Source organism: Cheilinus undulatus, linkage group 13, assembly GCF_018320785.1.
Source record: "Cheilinus undulatus linkage group 13, ASM1832078v1, whole genome shotgun sequence".
Taxonomy (NCBI): Eukaryota; Metazoa; Chordata; class Actinopteri; order Labriformes; family Labridae; genus Cheilinus; species Cheilinus undulatus.
Genome location: NC_054877.1, coordinates 11,383,578 through 11,400,865, shown reverse-complemented (window position 1 = coordinate 11,400,865; position 17,288 = coordinate 11,383,578). Strand labels below are relative to the sequence as shown.

The 17,288-nt window shown below is 36.6% G+C and overlaps 1 protein-coding gene across 2 annotated transcripts in view; it reads left to right on the top strand.

Annotated features, from left to right (window-relative positions):
- The window catches only part of LOC121519671 (unconventional myosin-IXb-like), a 47,220-nt gene that overhangs the window by 6,338 nt on the left and 23,594 nt on the right, over positions 1–17,288 (top strand). For both annotated transcript variants that reach the window (XM_041802474.1, XM_041802475.1), the window contains exons 3-14: positions 7,170–7,264; positions 7,387–7,449; positions 7,648–7,747; positions 9,593–9,693; positions 12,059–12,182; positions 12,472–12,561; positions 12,789–12,905; positions 13,276–13,410; positions 13,679–13,800; positions 14,804–14,945; positions 15,263–15,452; positions 15,625–15,700. In XM_041802474.1, coding sequence (XP_041658408.1) covers positions 7,170–7,264; positions 7,387–7,449; positions 7,648–7,747; positions 9,593–9,693; positions 12,059–12,182; positions 12,472–12,561; positions 12,789–12,905; positions 13,276–13,410; positions 13,679–13,800; positions 14,804–14,945; positions 15,263–15,452; positions 15,625–15,700 — 1,355 coding nt within the window. The remainder of the gene's footprint in view (positions 1–7,169; positions 7,265–7,386; positions 7,450–7,647; positions 7,748–9,592; positions 9,694–12,058; positions 12,183–12,471; positions 12,562–12,788; positions 12,906–13,275; positions 13,411–13,678; positions 13,801–14,803; positions 14,946–15,262; positions 15,453–15,624; positions 15,701–17,288) is intronic.

Genomic DNA, 17,288 nt, shown 5'->3' with positions numbered 1-17,288 from the left:
AATCTTAAGAAAAGTAGGTGTGGAGATTAGTGTGCAAGTGCATGGTTTATCTGTCCATCTAAAGACCAACTAACCTTTTATACAAAGGATCCTGGCTCTCACTGTTACTGATCACACCCCCGCACACATGCACACACATCCCAAGAGGCCAGCGTGTTGTTTCAAAGCGACTAGATATGTTTTCTTCCTCCTTCTGAACAAGTCTGACAAGTTCCTCCTTGAAATAGGCAACAGCTCGAGTATTTTCCTCCCATTAACTGATCTTTCTGGCATTTGTGGTCTTTGTTTGGAGACCTAAAAATGCTGAGATTAAGTTTAGGAAAAAGAAACTTGTCATGTGGTTTAAGCGTGATTTGATTAAACAGAATAGGGAACAAGTTCACTGAAGACAGAGGTCAAACCACAACAACAGTGAAAGCCCTGCACAAGTGTTTACACCATAGCTGCATATCAATAGAGGCTAAGCCGAGACCCATTGTTAAGATCCCTCCTGTAGTAATGAGGATTAGTTCATGTGTTGTGGGGTTTGTTAAGGTTTTACAGATTGGGTGCTTTGCAGAATCCCCTTTGCCGTCTTGGGATTTCCTTTATAGACATGAGTCACACCCTGAGGTTCTTGTTCCTGTTTATCTGAAATCAGAAATGTGTCTTTTGCCACACTATATTCAGTGTTACCTCACCAGCAGCTTAAAATGTGTGCCGTTATATTCTCATTGATGCAAAACCACTACCACTGGCTCACATGGACAAAGCTTCCTTTACAGTTTATTACTTACAGTGATGTCAAAATATGTTTAAAATGAATAACATTAAAATCAGGAATAGATCTGCAGCCAATACTGAGCAGGTGATGGCACCTTGCTTTCATTAAATACAGCGGTTTCCTGACTGAGTCCAGGTTTGTGTTGGTTGTTGGCGATCAGGAAGCAGAGAGCTGAGCTCCACAGGGGGAATGTGCAGGGCGTTGTCTCAGAGGGAACACCAGAGAGAAAGGAGAAAAAAGGAACGTGTCAGAACAGGCTTAGCCAGGTCTGCTGACAAACCGACACAACAAAGTAAAAATCTCCTCCTCTCCCTCTCTTCTCTGGGGAAATGCACTCTTTTCTCGACATTCATTCATCTGTTCATCAACTCAGCAATGGTGGATTCTCTCGGTTTAAGTTCTTAAAGAATTATACACGTCTAATATTTCAGCATGTTTTTCTTTAAAGTTCTCTTTTTTTGTTTTAATCAATTAGAACAGAAGTGTTTTGTATAAGTATTAGCTCTCTCGGTGTCCTGCCTTACATTTTTTGGATAAAAGATGAAATATAATTTCATATAGAGGAGCACAAGTATCTGGCTTTTAGTAGTGACCAAATCATTACAAACTTTATATTGCACCTTCCAGTCAAATTCAACTGCAGTTCAAAGTCCTTTCATAGAGAGTAATGTACAATATCGATTTAAAAAAGTAACTGTAAAAAGTATAAATAACTCAAATTGAGACAATCAAAATAATAATACACAGAAATCAAAGGCAAAGCAATAAAAAGATGAAATGATAACAAGGAATATTAAAATGTTAATAGAATATAACACAACAGCTTTGAAAGATTGATAAAAAGTATCTATAATTATTAAATCCTTAGAAAATGGGACAAAAAGTTACAGTAGAAAAATGTAAATGCTTAAAACCATTTTATAAAGATTTAAATGTGAATTCATAATCATAAAGTCATCTTTGTTATCCCCATTGTTTTAGTTGTAAACTACTGCAGAACAACCAGACTGAATAAATACATTTCTAGATTGCTTTAAAAGTGTCAGTATACTCAGATCTCAGATCCTCCGGAAGGCTAATCTAGCATCTGACTGCAACAGCTGAAAGCAGCATCACCCAATGGTTTTGTTCTGCTCTGTTCATCAACAATTAAAGGCAATTTGAATAATTATGATCACAATACTGGCCTTCCCACAATAGAAGAGAGATGAGTGATGGCAATTATTTGTATTACTGCTACCCTGCCCATGGAAAACTTTGTAGAATCCTTCATTGAAAATATTTTTAAGTATACATTAGCTTATTTTATACAAGGTTGTTATGTTTTATGTTCACTTTCCTTTTGCTTGCGTTTTTTGTCTGACTTCTTAAATCTGCTCAACGTGCTTCCCTTCAGTCCTCTTCTCATGACTACTCTCACAGAGGTGGACCTACATTCATGGTGGCAGAAATCAGCAGCTTTATTTCAGCTGAAAATTGCTGTCATTTTATTATAGAACTGTTTCGAGCAATAACGGCACTTTAATAACGACATTAAATGAAGCCATGCTGTTACAGTAGCTACCACAAACATTCAGTAAGTGATGAATGTAAGCTAATCTTCACTCCATTGTCCTTCTTCTTATCTTAAAGGAAAATTAAGACCCTAAATTTCAGCAGATCAACCATACAGTGAAATAATATCTTAGTTGATGGGCACTTAACAACAGATTATGCTTCATGGTTCTACAGATAGTCCTGTGATGTCTGATTAACATGTCTGGTTTTATATGACAATGACCAAAACATCAGTTAAGTCCATCAATATTTATCACAGATCAAATAAAGTAAACTTTGTAAATAAAATGATTTCTATTTGGTTAAATATTTAAGTTATTTCCATGAACACATCATGAAGTGAACATATCCAATGTTATACAAGTTTATACAACATAATATGAAAGTTGAGAGTTGTACAGTGTAAATTTGTCCCGTTATAAATAAAACAAAGATTTAACAGGCATTAAAATGTAACTAGATAAGGTAGGACAGCTGGGGTATGTGCATACCTTTTATAGTTGTTGTCTTTACATTGCAGCCCTAGTTTCAGTGCACTCTTTTGTCATTAGTTATCCAGTAAAAAAGTTGAACATGAGCAAAAATTTGTAAGAGAAATCTTTTGGGGTAACTTTGGAATTTTTTGATAGAAAGGATTTTGTTTGGAAATAATGTACAGTAAATGCTTTTTTTCCTACAATTTTTCCTTCTTTATTTCCCAAATTAGTGGATTAAAATGTCTCTTTGAAATACGTAGTTTATATCTTTCGTCATTTAACCTATGATAATGAATTGCAACCAGACAAAAATAGAAAGTTCTGTTGTTTGTGTGCACAAAGCATTATGTTTTGGGAGCCACAAAACCTGCACAGCCACTGAAAAATAATGTAATTACAGTAAACCTTATTGTATGTGAAATGTTGTATGGATTTTTTGGTTTGATTTAAGATAAGGGCATTACAGTTCCCAAAATCCAGAAAGATCTTCCTATTGTTTATTTTCTTAAACAACAACTCAGAACCCTATGTTATATTTTCATTATGATGTTAACAGAATAAAGCAGCTAATCTTGACATTTGAAAAGCTGTAATGAGATCAAATTGGGCACTTTGCTTGGTAGAATAATTTCCATATCAATCTACTGATGAGTATTCAGTATCTTCTTCAGTATGACTTTGTATGGATGATACCTTGGCCAGGTCTCTCTTGTAAAAGAGATTTCTAATCTCAATGGGACATCCTGGTTAAATAAAGGGTAAATAAAATAAAAAAATAAAATCTTTAGTAGTGAGAGGACACAGCTCATTCTGCCAGCTCTGGGTTAGTCACATTTGTTCTTTGTTACTGCTGGCACTTCCCACATTGTTGGCATTTTTTGAGGCCGAATTCCTGATGATAAACTTGGAATTTTATTGACTTAATGAGCCAACTAGTTCTCCTTGAATCCATCAAACCTTTTTTTCTCTGTTGGGACACAGAGCTACATTTACTTTTAAAAAGTGTCCTTCGGTGGGTCCAGCCCCTAGTGGGACGTGGCAAACACCTGTTTCTCCCCCTCTTTTACATACCATCCTCACTTTTCTGTCTGCATGCCTTTCAGCCTATCCATGCTGTATTCATCTACTTTACATAAGTATGACTGATCTTTTGTAAAATAAAAGCCAGGTTTAAAAAACCCGTGTGCACTGGATAGGAACATTCTGGGCATTCAGATCTTTACCTGCCAGTGTTTGATCAGTACTGTACTCAGGTGGAGCTCAGTGTCTGTGCAGGCGTTAGTCTGGCCTGTTAAGACACGACCGTCTGTAAGGCTCTCAGTGGAATGAAGGAGAATGATACGTTGTAGGTGCTGAGATCGGTTCAGTCAGCTGCAGCTGATGAGCGTCATTTTACCCAGTGACAGGGTGGTGTCAGTTATGTTGTTGATGGTGCCCATAGTAACTGTCTCCAGTCTCTGAATCAAAACAAAACCATCAGACAATGATGGCAAACCCACAGAGATATTTCCTCTGCTACTTACATCATCACTGTCAGAATTTGTAATACTTGGATTTTTTTAATCCCATGTGTTTCCAAGTTTTATAATCTCTGTTATTTTAATGATTAATACTTATGAAAGGTATGAATCTGGGACAAACTTGATATCTTCGGTCCTTCTTAAAACCCAAATCTGCAGCTTGAGAAGATAGAGCAGCTCTGATCCACTTTAATCCACATTTCAGCAAACACTGACGTGTCTCAAAGGTTTTTGTTAACTCATAAAGATACAGGAGTTATATTTATATAGGTTTTGTATTAAAGGTGCAGTGTGTAATATTTAGCCTATTAGCATTTAGCAAAACAAGCTTGGTTAAAATGAAACATAACATTTATAAGTAGATTGATCTAAATTAGTGTTGACATCTGATAACACATTTTTTAAATTTATGTTTTAAATTAACTCAGAATAAGTCTTTCATTCATACATAGGGAGGGTCCCCTCCAAGGACACTGCCATCTTGGATTTTTTCATTTTGCCTGTTTCTATGGCACCATGGAAGGAACCAAGTAACAGTAAAGCATGTATTGATTTTTAAACTTCACTGGTTCCCACAGTTATCACCAGAGAAATGAGCATCACACTCCAGAATTGACTGTTAGATGCTGATAGTCCCAATTTTACACACTGCACCTTTAATTCAATTTAGACGGTTTGCTTGCATTTTTGGTTCGTTTTTTAAATTTGGGGTTGCCTAGATACTACAGTTTTGTTTACACAGCGTTAGAACAGATGTAAGCTATTATTCTGTTCTTAGTAGTATTAGGAATGCACAAAATTAGTGACAGGATAATGATATTGGCAGATGTTAGCTTAGCTGCAGATATGAAAATGTCTGCTGACATTTACAACCGATATATCGGCTGTGCATATTGGCAGAGTAAATCAGGTTTCTGCCTTAAGTATCGACAAAATGTACAAATGAACCATCAGGCAAAGGTGGTTGCCAAGGCCGCGACACACTTAAGAAGGCCCACTGTGAAACCTATAAAATAAGTACCAGACTGTCTACTTCTTTGCTCCGCTTGACTCAGCCTCTTTTTGCACTGGAAAAACTTGGGCTGTGTTTTTTTTAAGTTGTGTACCTATTGGTGTCAGTATCGGCTAAAATGAGTTTGGAAACATTGCCATACTCCAGCAAAAATCCAATATATTGCACAAGTGCTGCACAATGAATCTAAACAATATTGCAGTCATAATGTCAGGCTGTGCAATTTCATAACTGCAGAAGACGACTGCAGTTATTTTTGTATTAAGTAGTACTTGAAAAGTTTACAAAAAATGCATATAGAAGGGTCTTTAAGTCTACAATTGTGCTGCTGCATTTGCATTTTTTTTAGATGTTTCTTTATTTTCAAAAAATGAAAAAATGTGTCTGTTAAGTTATTTTGAAAGCACCACTGTAAAACTTCAGGTTTTGCATTTACTGTGCTCCTTATATTTGTATGTTTGAGTTGAGAAATACACAATTCAAAACTTTATTTTTTTTTATTTTCCTTGATGACTAAGCAAGAAGACTCCCGATGCCATTTATCTTTAAATCTTAATTACAGTCACAAATAGCAGTTTTAAAATAATCAGTATAATCACAATCATGCATTACTAAATCATCTATAAGATCTATAAGAATAAGGGACCGCACTATATTATCCACCTGACATCAGTATTAGAAAAAACGTTAATTTTCTGTTCTGAAAACAGTTTTTCACAGCCAATATATTGTAAATATTAACCCTACATATGAGCTGAGTTTTAGAAAGGATCTTTCTTTTCTTTGTTCATCCTCATTTTTTAAATCTGAAAGTGTGTTTTAAGGACTGAAGATTCTGGTATTAATTACTTGTATATATCTGTAGCAATATCCATATTGTGTAAAATTAATTTGTAAGTATTGGCGTATCAGAAATCTGAAGATATCCTGTACCGTCTGTATTTGGAAAAAAATATGTATGTATGATGGGTATATTCACAGCTGCTAATATATACAGTAACTGCAGAGCATTTTTAGGGGATGATGGCATGGTCACCATTGTAAGCAGATGTGAGAGGGGGAGGGGAGAGAGAAGTCTGCTGGTATTCCCCTGCAGCAAATTCACTGGTTAAAATTTGACAGAACATCAAGTGAATATCAAATTGTATTTTTAGCACCTTTATTGAATATAGTCAAATAGGGCCAGGTGTTTGTGTGCCCGTTTGTCTGTGCAGTAGCCATCTGCGTTTGTGTAGATGTGTTAATGAAGAAAATAAAAGGGAAGTAAGTTGTGCAGTATCACCCAAGTAAAGTGTAACTCTGTGGGAAACACTGACCATGCACATTTTTCAACTTATTATGTAATTTGTAGTATTACAGATTTACATCATAATTTTCAAATAGGACTTGCTTACGGTTAGTAAATGTACAGTTAAATGACAGTTGCTGAATTAGTCAGTTCAGCACATCATGTGCCATTCAATGTATTTGTTAATTTTTGAAAGAAAGTGTCCTAAGTTCTTAGTTTTCAGCGACTTTAATGTGAACTTTTTCAAATGTTGTTTTTCTGTTATTATAGTAAACTTAACTTTTAAAAATCTCCTGTTTTTATAGACTAAAAAATCCTACTTAAATGAATAAACAGATGAATAAATTTTAAGAACAGTAAGAATCTCACTAGCCTGATCTTCCATGTTTCATGAGGCTGCCAACTGAAACAGGGCTCAGCTATCCACAGATTTATTTGATAGCTGCTCTGTGTTTATGCTGTTAAGCTTTCTGTGCCAGTGTCTGTGAGAAACATGCCCACACATTTTTCTGTTTACTTCAGTGAAAACTTATGTTCCCTATGTTCCAAACAGGCCTTTGGCAACGCTAAGACTGCAGGGAATAACAACTCAAGTCGCTTTGGGAAGTTCATCCAGCTCAACTATCTGGAGAGTGGCGTCCTCAGAGGGTAAGACATCACGGAATCTTTTGTTGGTATTCACTTCTGCAGTTGTCCTTTATTAGGCACTGAGAGAAAACCCACCAAAGCTTTGCACATTTTCTAGGAAGTCTCTTTTGTGTCTTTTTCAGGGCGGTTGTTGAGAAGTACCTGCTGGAAAAGTGCAGAGTGGTGTCCAGAGATAAGAATGAGAGGTATGAAGAAGTCTCAGACAGATGGAATTTAATATCCCCACAGAGACATACCTCATTCACTTATTATTTTTACTCATGCTTTCCCGACATTTGACATAAGCAAAGACGTTTCAAAGAAACTCCATCATCACTTCCCCATGTGCAGTGAAAGATAGACGCAATAACAGCTGGATTGACTCTGTGATCTCTGACCTGCAGGAACTACCACGTGTTCTACTATCTGCTCATGGGAGCATCCAAAGACGAGCAGGAGGAGTTTCACCTACTACAGCCGCAGGATTATCTCTACCTCAAGCAGGTACCCTTGATCCACCCACTTTACAGCTGCAGTAATTGGAAAGGGGGAGGGCAAGCATTTGGCATGATGTGATTTGATGTTATCAAAGGGGGAAAACCGGTGATTCATGTTTTTCTATAAAGTCAAACCCATGGTGTCTGGAAACTTCCCAACAGGAAATTATAACGCTTTAAATCTGAATGTTGATTGACTAAACACTTTGAACCCTAGGATGATCAAAAAGCCAGGGGCACATATTTTGTTAGAAAAGCCTGAAAAAGTGTATTTTTGCATAATATGTGACCTTTGATATAATGTGGAAATTCTGTGGAAATTCTTCATACTATCTCGGGAAAATAGATTGAAATTAGAATATATGCTTGCATCTCCTTCTGTAATGGTGTGCATTTGTGACCGTTTTTTAATTTTTGGTTGTAGTTCCACTGGACTAGTTTGTGCACTCAGAGGATTATAAGATAAAAAATCATTTGAAATTGTCCTTATGTCTGTGGGTTCCCATGTTTTTCCAAATCATTTAAGATTAAAAATCTTACAGATTTTAGCCAGCCTAAGACAAACCTTGTATGTAAAGTGTGTAAAGTGTAAAGTCTGTCTAGTTTCAAATGATTGTTTTGCATTTTGTTAACATGATTACTGATCATTGGCCATCTTCTAGCGTTCCCCCTTATTATTTTTCATGTTTAAGGTTTTAGAAGCTCTTTATCTTTGGATTTATAATGAAATTCTAGCCATTGTTTCGTCACTTTCATTCCTCAGTAAACGTTAGATTGTTACAGATTTATTGAAAAGTTGCAGCAAAGTTTGCTGTCACTCACCAAAGAGAGGATTTTACTTTTACTTTTTCAGAAAAATAAGGGTGAAACACATTGTTAATACCATAATTTTTAATTTCTTATTTTAAACATTCCCAGCAGTGGACAGCAAATTTCAATCAATCAATCAATCTTTATTTATAAACCACCAATTCATAACCAATGTTATTTCAAGACACTTTACAAAGAGGGCAGGTCTAAACTGTACTCTTTGTTATATATTTATAAAGACAGACCCAAAATTAATCCACCATGAACTCAGCACTAAGCAACATTTAGCAACATTTCAGTGGCAAGGAGAAACTTTCTTTAAAAGCTGAAAACCCAGAGCAGAACCAGACTTGGGTTGAACAGCCATCTGCTGATGTGTTTGAGTTGTAAAGGTTTGAAGAGAAATACAGAAAGATAGAAGAGGGAAATGTAGAACAGAGAGAAGAAGCAGAGCAACAAGTCTGAATAAGACACATTTATGTCTTGTCCTGGCCACACATCCATCTTAAACTTATTTTCTTGTATATGGCTGTGATGCCAGTAATGATGATTACAATATGTGAAGAATTAGCAGTAACAGCAACTTTTGATAGAAGACTGAGATTTCTAATGTTTGCATTTGCATCATAGATGATAATGAAATGGTGAACACTGATATTGATAATTAGAGGATTTTTGTAGTTGAGCTGCTCTTTGATTTACTTTAAAATTAGATGTTTTTTAAATTCTCACACTGTAAATTATGAGAGGATTTTACAACAAACCTTTAACGTTAATTAAAGGAAAAACTCTGCTCATATTGCATTATACCTTCTTCTGAAGGGAGTATTCCACTCTTCATTCTTAATGTCTTTATGTCCTGAAGGTTTTGGTGTTTTTAATGACTGAAACCATTCAATCAGGAAGTTAATGGTCAAGAACTTTGAAAAAACTCAATGAAAGGTGTAAACACAACAAGGAGAAACTTGAGCATGTAAAGTGACTTTATTAAAGAGCACCCTTGCCTGTTAAGTTTCAGAATTTTGTTTTTGATTCTCTGCAGGAAGACCTCTCTTTGGATGATGAGGAGAAACTCAAGCAGGAGTACAAGAGGCTTCATCAAGCCATGGAGATGGTTGGCTTCCTGTCCACCACCAAGAAATAGTAAGTATTGATTTAATGGTGCAAGCCCGTGAGCCTACAGTAAATTTGTAAAACTACCTTTAACAACAAGTCAACAAATAATGGACTGGAACAAAAAGTGATTTCATGTCTAAAAATACATTTGAATTGCCTCGATTTGTTTATAAATAAAGATAAGTGTGTCTGTCTGTCAGACATGGAGGATTTATCATGAAGGACACTGTGTTACATGGCTATAAGCTTAGTCATCTTCAGAATGCACTGTATATTATTACACTAAAGCTTGATCACGTGGCTCTCCATGAGAGTGAAATACATGAACAAAAAACTCTGTGCTTTTCACTGGCTCTTAGTCTGATGGTGTTTAGAATGTGTACAATGCACTGCTCTGTTAGCTATACCAATTTGGAAATTATGTTAATGAATCAAGTCATGTGATATGATAATGCAGTTTAACTGAATGCTTTCTCATGGTTTCTGCTTTCTGCACTGGTGTCAGTAACAGGTCAGAACTTGTCAAGTCAAGCAGGAGAAAAAATGCAGCAAGCATGTTGATGAGTGCCTGACAGCCTCAGGACACAGTGTGCACAAAATCGCTCTAACAGCATAGTTTGCAACCTGCTCAGGTTAGGAACCCTAGTGATTTACCACAATAAGGACAAAGCAGCCCTTTGAGTCAGTAATTACACAGCAAGAGTAAAACATGAGGTCATGAATCTTGACATCAAGTTAAATATTCTTGTCTTTTATAAAAGACAATCAGCTGAAATGATTTTTTTCTAAAACAGCAGCAGAACAGTTTGATTTGGTGTCAAGGCTCTGACATGAAAACTCCGCAGATTTCATTTACATGCAGATATTTAAGAAGGGATATGACAGTATCTTAAACCCCCTGTCTGAGCCTGCAGGTGGATGCTGCCATCACCAAGGGTCTGAAAGCAAGAGTGCAGTTTCGATTGAAGGCAAAGCTGGCAACAGCAGATCAGAGGAAGAGACTGGAAATTTGTCAAACAAAAGCACATCATATAGGGCTGGGTGATATGCCCTAAAATTGATATCCCGATATATTTTTGCTATATCCCGATACACTATCGCGGTATTTTGAAATGGTCTCTCAGCAGCTGTATTTCATTCGGCCCTAAATGACACTAGTTTGGTGATAAAATAGACTGTTCTATTGGATCTTTAATAAAATTGTTTGCAGAATGTAAAAATCAATATAAAGTCAAATTTAGCACTTTTATTTTGAAAGGACTTCAATCAATCTTTTACTAATAAATCAAAAATACATAAATCATGAAATACTCTGTATTTTACAGTGTATGGAAAGTCCTGAAATGTTTTCTGTGTTATGTTTACTATTGCTGTTTATAAAATTATTATTTTCCTCATTAAGGGTGATGCAAACCTACACAAAACTCACCAATCCTGAATGCAGTCAATGGCCAAAATCCTGCAGTTTCATCCACCTTTCAGGCTCACAGCTGTGGTTATATTAGTCCGTTATCTGTGCTGATGAACGCTGGACCAGTTTCTGACAAGTTCATAACATGAGATAGGTCTCCATTGTTGTGGAGAAGTGGATCACATTTGTCTGCTGCTGGGCCGTCTTCTCCCTGACATGTACGACTCTGGCAGGGAGTTTTCAGCAAAATATTTGCGCCCAGTCAAATCAAGTATTCTGGGTTAAGTGTCTTTATGAGATTTTAAATCCTGGTTTTCAGCAACACTGGGCTCATGTCTTGAGTGACGGGTTGTGTTACTGCTGCCATTATCTTGGAGTCATCTTGCTGCGTATGTTAATGAATACTGTGTGAGTTCGACCTCTTGCTTTTCAAAGGTGAATGACTGCTCAACGCTGCAGATCCAGCGCAGTTTCTCGTTGTCCGACTCTGCTAACTCCCCATGCTGCTCTGTTTACTTTCCTCTCCCTTCTTTCACTCCCCGCTGATAAGCGCATGTGCAGAGGAGAGAGAGAGAGCTCTCTGCTGTGAGAGATGCATTCAGGGACAATGGGAAAGGTGAAACTCCAGCAAAATGCACGCTGGCGGCTCAAAACTTCCACATAATTTATACTCGGGTATTTGCGATATAGTCATTTTATGCATCGTGCATGGCAAAAGCCAGGATACATCGAGTATACTCGATATATCGCCCAGCCCTAACATCATATATGAGAAGAGTGAGTCTGGTTAAGTTTCAGGCACAGCTGGTTTACAGTAGGTGTGTGGTTTGGTAATCCTTTTCTCTTTTGTGCCACCTTATGTAACAAAATAAATGGTAATACATGGATAAGTTAGATGTCTACATTGCTGTATGTTTTCTCTGAAATTGAGGATCTAAAACCTGCTTAAGGTATCAGTTTTTGTGTGTTTCCACTTTGCAGCATATTTTCCATCCTCTCTGCGATTCTTCACCTGGGCAATGTGACCTACACGATATCAGAGGATACTGAAGTCCTGGAAGTCGGACCTGATGAAGTTTTGTCCATGCTGTCAGACCTTCTTAAAGTGCGTGTAAAATCTCAATGACCTGATTAATCATAACAGTCTAAAGTTAGTTTCTACTGCTGTGAAAGTTTGATTACACTAACTTAAAATGAATTCACAGTTGCTCGAAAGCAGAGAACAACTCCTAAAGATGACCTATGTGCGTCATCACTACGACTAAAATAACTTAAAGAGCAAACATGCAGCAGCTTGCTCAAATACATGTCTTGGCAATTGTTTCCCTGTGTATCTCTATTGTGTAACTTTGTTGTCAAGCTGTCAAAACTGTTTTGTTTTGTGTTTTTTCAAGGTTAAAAAGGAGCATCTGGTGAAGGCTTTGACCAAGAGGAGAGTAGATTTGGTCAACGCCACTGTAGTTTCACAGTACACACTACAAGAGGTAAACACCTACTTTAAGTACTGAATTTAGTTTAATTTTTTCCTTTTTGTTTTTTTTTTCATTATCTTTTTATTAGGAAAATGTTGCGTACAAAAATACAATCATTTTCAGCATTGTTTAATAGCATCCATTTCCTCCTCTTTTTTGAAAGTTTTATTTTTTTCAACGAGCCTTTTTTCTCTCATTTGAATCAAGGTTTTAACTTTGATGGATTTTTCTGTGTTCAGGCCTACAGTATGCGGGACTCCATGGCCAAGTCTCTTTACAGTGCTCTGTTTGACTGGATCATCCTTCACATCAACCATGCAGTGCTTAACAGACGAGACATGGAAGAGTCGGTTTCTGTAAGTCACTCACGACAGTTTAGGGCTGCACCTTAAAGTAATTTTAAAAAGTAGTTGTAAAAGTTAAAGATATGTTTTTGTAAAAGTTCTGTTCATAAGCAGTTTGCACATTTTTGACTCCAAATTAACATTCTTTCAAGTATTACTTTCAGTTATAATCTTTGAGGAAAATTTTTAAGTCCTCAAAAGAGGGAAATTGAAATACCAGCGCACAGATGAATTTAAAATCATAAGATATTTAGATTGTTTAATGCTAATTTTGGTTGTAATTTCTGCTCTCAATTAAGCTTATTCATGACAACTATGCACCAAATATGCTGTCTCTTGTTTAACAGCTTTAAATTGTTCTGTGTGATATTTTTTGTTTCAGTGTCTGTCCATCGGTGTCCTGGATATGTTTGGGTTTGAGAACCTCCACGTAAACAGCTTTGAGCAGCTTTGCATCAACTACACCAATGAGAAAATTCAGTACTACACCAACCAGCACATCTTCAAGCTTGAACAAGTGGGTGTTTTTCATTAAAGTTATTTTAAAATGTCAAAAGCATCAAAAAATTAATTACCAATTTAGATGGTCTCACATACTGATAGTTACAACTTATTAACATGTTGTATTGTCCTTAAATCTGTTTTTACTTTCTGTTTCTGTTCAACCTATCAGGCACTAAGGATTCAAACCTGCTGACACTGCATTTTTATATTTTAGAAGTTACTCTCTGTCCTTAGTTCTCTTTGGCTGTTAACAATAGCTGACTGTTTGAAATATATTTCAGGAAGGCTATGTGTCAGAGGGCATCACCTGGGAAAACATCAACTGCTCTGACAACAGTGGCTGCATTCAGCTAATCAGCGAAAAGTCAAGCGGACTCTTTGACCTGCTGGATGAGGAGAGCAGGTAGGGGAACTCTACGTAAAACATAATCTTCTGCTGTTTGTTCTCACACTAAATGAGTCAGGGAAACGGAAAAGGGCATTTTGAAAAAAAAATAAAAGAACACATCACTACAGGGCAGTGACAAATACTTCAGTGAAACTAGTTTGAGTTATAACAATTTAACAACTAGAAAAATCTCTTTGCCTAAGTGATAACCTTAACTAGGTTACCTGTACACAGAAAGCAGCTTGAACTCCTGAACAGCTGCATTAATGAGGGATTGTTGAAGTTCTGTGAGTCATTTTGTACATGCACTCTTTATTTCTAAATTTGACCAGTGTTCTCTTTAAAAAAAAATTAAAATAGACCTTGTATTTCACTAAGAACTCAATGAGTCTTGCGTTCTAAAAGGAGTGAAGCAGTGCAGCTTTTTGAAATAATAAATCTAAAAGTCAGGATCATAAAGTTTGGTAAATTTCTTTGCATTCATCGGATTCCTAAATCAAGACACTGGAAATAACTCTGTGGACAAAAAATCTGTTAAGAAATGTAAAAAACAGATTATATTATTTGTTTTGATTTTTTTAAAATGCAATAATTGCAATTAACTATCAAAATCTGGTAAATAATGAAGATTAAGAAACTAAGTAATAATTTGGCAGACCTACTTTTAACACAAAATCTAGTTTTTCAAGCAAGTCCCACCTGACAGGGCCTTGCTAGACACATAAGTAGGTAATAAACTTCAAATAGGACTAATGTCATGTTTTTTGTGTGATGTCAGTACTGCTTACTTAGCAAACAATATGCCATTATAATTTAAAATACAGATCAAAAACTGTTTATCTAAAAGAATTTGTTGAAAATGTCTGATTACTATTATTTATCATTATGTCCTGTCAGCAGCTGAATACTGAATTAATCTTCCTCCTTAGTCTTTCTATTTTTTTTCTCAATCAGCGTCTAATTTCCAGGTATCATTTGTTGATATTGGTCTTTTGTTCCTCTCTTTGTGTATTTTCAGCCTCCCTCAGGCCACTGATGAAACCCTGTTGGACAAGTTGAAGCAGCAGCATCAGGACAACCCATTCTTCATTGAGTCTTCAAATACAGAGTCGACTTTTGTCATTCAGCACTTTGCTGGCCCGGTCAAATATCACACCAAGGTGCAGTATATTTTCTACAACATCAAACTTCAAAAGTAGGGTAAAATCAATCTTTTCTTCCTACATTTGAAATCATAAAACTTGCAACAAAATTTGTCAGCAGTAGCCTTGTTTGATAAGGCACCGTGGGAAAACCCAGAAGAATCGTTGTGTACAAAGTAAATCATTAATGAAGCTCCCTTCCCCAACCAGACTGGAGTTGTAGCACAAGTTGTGAATGATGTTATTAATCCAAACAGCAGAGATTCCCTTAGTACAGCTTCAGTGAGGAAAAAAAAAATCACACCTCTTAAATCTTGATTCTTGTTGTTCTTCAGGATTTCAGGGAGAGAAACACAGAGCACATGCGTCCCGAAGTCATAACACTTCTGCGGAGCAGTGAGCGGGCATTCCTGCATCACTTGGTTGCGTCGAGTCCAGAGGCGCTGTTCAGATGGGGAGTCCTCAGAGCCATCATTCGTATCCTCTCAGTGTTCAAGAGCATGGGACGCAAGCGGGCTGAGCTGAGTAAGAATCTTTGTTTACAAATATTACCTTAAAGCAGCAGCTACCTTGTGTGTGTGTTTATATTTCTAATTAAATTGTACGTTAGTTTGACCTATGTTGTTCTTAATGATATGTGATTAAAATTTGATAATGTCCTAATGACGTTGTTAATCTTTCTGTGTTGTCACTCCAGTGTTGAGCAGACAGACGTCCAGAATATCCCTCAAAGACATGAAACAGCAGAGCAGTCCGATGGACAGGCTGTCCAGGTAAACTCATCTATCTAGTTTTGAAGGGCTTTGCTTGACAAATTTCAAATCTTAACCGATTCCAAAAACATGAGAGACCACAGGCAAGACAGTTTTACCTGATATTTCCTATTATAACGCTCCGGAGACACAGCTATTCTGCCAGCCTGCAAATCCACACATCTGTGATTTGTAGTAAGAATTTCACCGTGACACCACCACTCACAGAAAGTTGTCTGATCAAACATGTATTCTGAAGGAAAAATAATACTGTAGACCAGGCCTATTCAATTAGCAGCCCAGGGGGTCAACATGTGGCCCAGAACCAACCCCCAAGTGGCCCAGCCTGTGGTCAGGCCAGAGATGCAGAGGGCAACCTGTTTTGCAAGTTTTCATAAATTCCCACAGTATTTCAGAATGTGAATGAAACACAGTGCCCTGCGTTGTTTGGAAGCATGGCTAGCGATGCTGACAGAATTAGCCCCAGGATACCGAGTTTAAAACATTTCCTTTTCAACTGTAGCTATAACTGTGCTAATTTAGTTTTTAGGCACTTTAAGATATGCCTGGGGAAGATGTGACCAAAATTATTATTTACAGACTTTCATTTTATTTTTTCATTCTATTTATTTTATTTTTATTAAAAAAAAAAAAAAAATTTCTACTACCTCAGGTTATGTTCAAATACAGCTCTGTTGTGTTTTCGGGCACTTTTTGATGTTCTTTTGTCATGTTGCCAAATTTAAAAGGGAGACTATGAATAAGAAGTGCATATTTTTCATCAAATCGCTCTGTATTGGTTGAAACCAGCTGCATACAGGGTGCAGAATATGTCCGGCCAAGCAAAATTTCTTGATTTTAAAATTTGGCCCAGTTGAATTTGTAATTGAATAGCCCTGGTGTAGACGATCAGTGTTTTCATTTTGCTTACTAGTGTGCGCTCTGTTTTGCAGCAAATGAAAAAGAGCAAAGAACTAAAGTGAGATCTTTGCTGAAGACAGTGTGCATGCATTTGTTTTTGCCACTTTGTTCATAAGTCATAAAAGCATTCAGCATGTGGTTTATGACCCTTCCTGTTCTGCTTTCATTAGTTATTGTGGGTATATTGTCAGAGGCAGTCTGACCTGGAATTATAAATGGGATCAGGAGCTGTGATAAAATCACATTTTTCCACACTTGATTATTTTGACAAAAGCTCAGTTATGACAAGCCTGAAATCAAGCCACACCCCATGGTTTTTGTAAGGGGGTAAATATAGCCCAATATATTTATTTATTTATTGTTTATTTGATGTGGACATCACAATTACATTGGACAAACCAGATGCATTGTTTGAGTGTTTTAGCACAGGTGCTAATTTGCAACACTTGTCCACAGGAGGCTTTTGAGATGATAAAATAATAAAAGTATTAAGAGAAGATAGAGAAGAAGAAAAGTGCAGTGTACAATAACATCACAACAATGAAAGAGAAGCAGTTTTCTCCGATTAAATATATACATAAGCTGTAAAGCAAAGGCTACATGATCAAGCAATCATCCAGTCAAAGTTGTTCATGTGAGTACCGTTGTTTTGATTTTAGCCATTGTTTGAGTCCTTTGTTAAAAGCAT